The following is a 5,243-nucleotide window of genomic DNA, read 5'->3' as shown; positions in this document are numbered from 1 at the left end:
TTAAGTCAAACGGAAACAAAATGGAGCTCATGATACCAAAAGACAGCTGCCATGAAAACGTTATTCAACCAAGTATGAGAACTGGACACATCTGACAAAGAGCATGACTTCACAGATAGTCCAAAACTATACTGCGTGGATATTAATTGTATTATTTAACTTAGTTTCTCTCTTGCCCTGGTTTCTCACCCAAATGTGTCTCTCAAATCCCAAAACCTTGTGCCTTTAACAAAGGCACAAATTCTTCATAATTAGTTTCTCTAATAAGTACAGTAGCTATATTTCCCAGTAGAAACTCCAACGTATCACGTGTCCACGTAACGGAGAACCGTTAGAAAACGTGGTTATCGTAACTTGTGGGAGTTGTAGTACGATTTAGCCTAACTCCCCATTAACATTTGCACCAGCAAACTACAAGTCCCAGAAATGACAATACGGAAGTAGCGTAACAAAACAGCGCCAGGCTGCAGCACACCACGGTCGAAGAAAGATGTCTCACGCTGGAAAAAAGAGAAAATTGGACAAAAATCGTCAGGACAGACTTTATTTCGATAGCTATTCTGATGTTACTATCCACGAGGAAATGATAGCAGACCACGTCCGAACCAACACCTACCGAACGGCCATACATAGGAACAGTGAGTCAATTCGGGGGAAAGTTGTACTGGACGTCGGGGCAGGAACCGGCGTTCTGAGCATCTTTTGTGCTCAAGCTGGTGCTCTGAAAGTGTACGCAGTTGAGGCCTGTTCAATAGCCGAGCAGGCTGTGCAAATCGTGAAACACAACAATTTGGAGGACAGAATAGAGGTAATTCGAGGAACAGTGGAGACTGTGGACCTGCCGGAGAAGGTAGATGTGATAGTAAGCGAGTGGATGGGTTACGCTCTCCTGCACGAGTCCATGCTTAACTCGGTGCTCTACGCCCGCGACAAGTGGCTGAAGCCCGACGGTATCATTCTGCCTAACAAAGCTGAACTCTACATCGCGCCCATGTGTGACCCGGTGGCGGAGGACCGCTTGCATTTCTGGTACACCGTTAAGGACAAGTACGGCGTCGATATGTCGTGCATGTACGACTTTGCCCGGAAATGTGTAATGAACTCTGACATCACGGTGAACACAGTGACCGTGGAGGACGTGCTCTCCCACCCGGCCCGCTTCGCCGAAATCGACTTGCACACCGTTACCGTGGAGGAGCTGCGGTCGGTGAAGGGTCAGTTCAGATGCGAGTCATTTGGCTCGGCGGCAGTGAACGCCTTCTGTGTTTACTTCACGGTCACTTTTCCCTGCCCAGATAAACCGCAGCCGATCGTGCTTTCCACGTCCCCGTTCAAACCGGAGACCCACTGGAAGCAGGCGGTTCTGTATCTCGACAGTGCGGTGGAAGTGGTGCAGGACACCCCGGTAACCGGGGAGGTTAGCATGTATCCCTCGGAGGGAAGCGCCCGACATATATGTATCCACGTGGACTACACTATAGGAGAAGAAAAAAGACAAGCCAAGACTTTTTCCATCCCTGACTGGAGCGCTGAGGCTCAGCCGTAGTGCGGTTTGAAAATTAAGTGATAGTCAGCTCACCGAAATAAAGTTCTTTGAGTATTATATGTCATTAAGATTAGCAGTTCTGCTAACTGTGAGCTTCCGCAAGTAGAGCACCAATAATGTTTTTGACTCGCCTGGTATGCTGTTACTGTAAGATTTAAGAAGAAGAAAAGAACACGTGGCTTAAAGGCCTACACATGCAATGACTCAGGAGTCTCGACTCACTTCTCGAGGCCGAACCCTGTAAACGGTTGAATTGTTTTTGACTCGAATACAAAGTTGTTACTTCGATTTAATGTGAACTGCCATCCACAGTTTTGAGTTTGTTGTTTTTATGCTTGTTTTTGAACCTAATAAACGGCTGCTATGGGAGTTTAAAAATGCAAACCTGCAGAAGCCTCTGAGTGAAGTGTGTCTTTCTTTTTTTTGGTACCGCTTAGCCGCTAAACGTCTTTATAGCATTTACTATCAGTCTAATCGCAAAATACTGCAGGGCTTATGGGCTGTAATAAATTACGTACAATATCGATTCACCATCAGATGTTATGTTAACTGGGGTTGAAAATGCTAGATAATTGGGGTAAAAAACTTAATATCATAAGAATTTGTTGCTTATGTTATTAGACAAAGCAAGACAAGTTCGTACATAGGGCAATTCAAAGTGCCTTACAGCTACATGAAATCAGAAGGCAAATAAAATCATACCATAAAACATGAAAATAATCAATTAAATAAAAGCAAAGAGTGCAGGTGAATACTTTAAGTTGTTGTATGCAAGGCTAAATAGAACTTTTCAGAAAAAGAGACAAAAACAGCAGATTCTTGTAACTGAAGCTGGAACTGTCATTTAGAGAGGTCAAATGAAAATCAGTAATGGTTTATTTATCTACTGTACAGGAGTAGATTAAAGGGATTCATCGCTCCTGCAATTAATTTTTGGAATCTTATGAAAAATGCTGCATTCAGTGAGCGTTAGACCAGTATGTTCATGTAAACCGGCTGCAGTCAGGTAAGAAAGCGCCACGCTTGTGACAGAAGCACCAAACAGGCTCATTATTTGGCTAAAAATGAGGTTACGCTGTCAACATATAACAGGAACTTGACGTGCACACTCTCCAAAACACCAGTGTAATGTTGGCATGATGAAGTGGTTCCTTTCAAAATTGAGGTGGGCGTCACTGAAAAAGTCATAGTCACTGCTTACTTAGCCAGAAATCACATCACTCATGATTTTCTGTTAATTTGACACATAGTTCAAAGTCATTATCCAGGAAGTGACTCGTGCAGATTTTGACAGGTCTGTTACAAGGTGTTTGATTCAAGTTTGTTCACCTCTGCTGGAGAAGAAGCAAGTGGGTGTCCCTTACTGAGAAAATGGGGGTTGAAAACATAACAGATAGTAGTCAGTCAGAGAGTAAAATCTTTCTTTTTTCTTTTATTATTCAAAAGGGCTGCCATACAACTTTATTCCAGAAGGAGAAGGTCTAAAATGTCTAAATATTACAGCACCGCCAACTTCCAGAGAGAAACCTCAACTTACCTGTTACTGTGAAAAAAGACTTATTTCTATTTTAACTGAAGCCTGGGATCATAACTGTACAGCTGTACAGTTTTTCTTTTCCTTATGGGATATTGTGTTACTCGCAGGTCAAAGCAAGGACAACATGTTGATTCAACCTTTATGTAACAGAAGTAGATACTGTGGACTCTGCTGGTTGGCACGCTGAAATCAAGCCTTAAAGTGAGGTTAAGTATTGAAACATTTTCTGCGTTTTATTTTTCTTGAAAAAAGAGTCTAGGAGCTTGAATCATAGAATAATCCCTCAGCTTGGAATCATTCTACCTCGGTTTTACACTCCCCAACATAATCCGTCCTCATCAGTTTCCAGTTTTCTGCATTTTTAATTATATAACAGTATGATACATCCACTTAGATTCATGAGAAGCTGCTGCTGATGAATCTTCCCCACCCAACACGACCTGAAATATGGTGTTCAGGGTCATCAGCACTATTTGGAACCAGTTCTCTCATGAACATAAATCATCACAAGGAATGATGTTCACAAATTGAGGTCATTGTCCGTTGGTTTGGGATGAAAGCGAATAATACCTGAATAACATTCCGAACCATAGTTATAAAGTTTTTCTTTTTTTTTTTTACACCTTATTTCCACATCCTGAGAATTTGAGAACTTTATTTCTACCAAAGCCTCCTTTTATGGAACTTACAACGTGACATATTGGTGTCGGTTTTTGCATGTTGTCTCCAGCAGAACGTATACCAGACCTCACGGTGTTGATCCAAAGTTTATGGTTGTCTAATTTCAGCCTGCTTGGAAGCTGAGGTCAGTACTTTCAGGCTCATGGAGGCTGCATGGAATAAATGTAGACTGTGTCCGTGGCTGCATTCAACCTACAAAGAGGATGTGTCAGCAAGAAGATATCCGACTGTTTTCATGCTGCTCTCTGAGCACCAGTTACTGCCATCAGGGAGGAGGGTTGGAATGCCTCATTTTTGTTTGAGATTTTAAAGATTTTTCATCCCTCCTTGAATACAAATAAGACATTTCAGTGGATGAAATGATAGGCTACTTATTTATGCGTGACTGATGATTTTCCAGTTGCAGCCTTTCTATGCATTTTTTCTCTGCTGTAGGTTTTTATCTATATTACATCAGTGCAGGGTTTTCTTCCCTCTTATATAGCATCTTTTTTAATAACTGTCTTCTTAGATATGTGTCCCTGTAGCTGTTTCTCTCTTTGTAAGCCTCGGTCTCTCTTTCTTTCAAACATCAATCTCTCGCCTTTTAGTCTTATCCTAATATTATCTGTTAAAAGAATTGAGGGAAACTGGGTCTCACTTGGTCCCAAAATGGGAATGTGAGGTGAGTCTTAAGACAAAAAAAAAAAAAAGTCCATATAAACTTCCACTCAAAATAAATTCTATGCTTGCTGCTGGCCAAGTGTGCACCTGCACTGGCTCAATATCATCTCAGCGTCCACGGCTACCTGGACAGAAAGAAAGCCCTGCAGGGAGAACAAAGGAGGGGGTCCAGAGAATGGAAATGTCAAATGCTGTGAAGGCAGCCACTGTCAAGTCAGGTCCAGAATCACGCTCTCGCATGCATGGCCACTCTCGCCTGGTAGATGCTAAACTAATTGTGATCCATTCCTGCCTGAAATGATTTGGAGACCATTAGAAACAAGTGTTGAGACTTGAAATGGGATTATTTGTGTTGTATCGCACAGCAATTTAGGAGCCAATCAATAGGCCGTGTGCTTAATCTAACCGATTTCAAGACTCGTTCACTGGAGGGCTGGTGAACAACACACGGCGACAGCAGAGTGCAGAACTCACTGAACAGGAATCACAACACATGCAGCTCTCTGCCAATGTCTTGCTGTGACTCTTGAAATAAAGCAACAAAGTATATCGCAAATTTGTTGCATTCTCCTAGCTCTCCTTTCTCGTTAGCCTCCATGTGCGTATATGACATAATTGTTTTTACATTAATTTGATGTTTTTAGTTCTTCGTTTTTCCCAGAGAAGATATCCCTGGTCTGGGTTTCTGTTTGTTTGTGTCACTGTCCTGTCCTCTTGCCTTTAAAACAGGCAACATGGCCGCCTTTTGTGGGCCTCTCCATTGACTCTGGCTGTCCCATACAGGCTTAGGACAGGGGACTGAATTAAAGTAAAGAT

At 42.4% G+C, this 5,243-nt stretch overlaps 1 protein-coding gene across 1 annotated transcript; it reads left to right on the top strand.

Annotated features, from left to right (window-relative positions):
• The first annotated feature begins 433 nt into the window (after positions 1–433).
• Positions 434–1,930, top strand: prmt6 (protein arginine methyltransferase 6). Its single transcript, XM_072378762.1, has one exon. It carries the CDS (start codon positions 491–493, stop codon positions 1,544–1,546), a length of 1,056 nt encoding a protein of 351 aa, XP_072234863.1. The 5' UTR covers positions 434–490; the 3' UTR covers positions 1,547–1,930.
• The last annotated feature ends 3,313 nt before the right edge of the window (positions 1,931–5,243 follow it).

The sequence above is a fragment of the Leuresthes tenuis genome, unplaced genomic scaffold (assembly GCF_036924035.1).
Source record: "Leuresthes tenuis unplaced genomic scaffold, fLeuTen1.0.hap1 SCAF_24, whole genome shotgun sequence".
Classification (NCBI taxonomy): Eukaryota; Metazoa; Chordata; class Actinopteri; order Atheriniformes; family Atherinopsidae; genus Leuresthes; species Leuresthes tenuis.
The sequence above is the reverse complement of the archived record's forward strand: the minus strand, read 5'-3'. Positions and strand labels throughout refer to the sequence as shown.

Bases quoted from the DNA above. Each gene is read 5' to 3' on its own strand.
- prmt6 (XM_072378762.1), top strand. From the start codon at position 491: ATGTCTCACGCTGGAAAAAAGAGAAAATTGGACAAAAATCGTCAGGAC.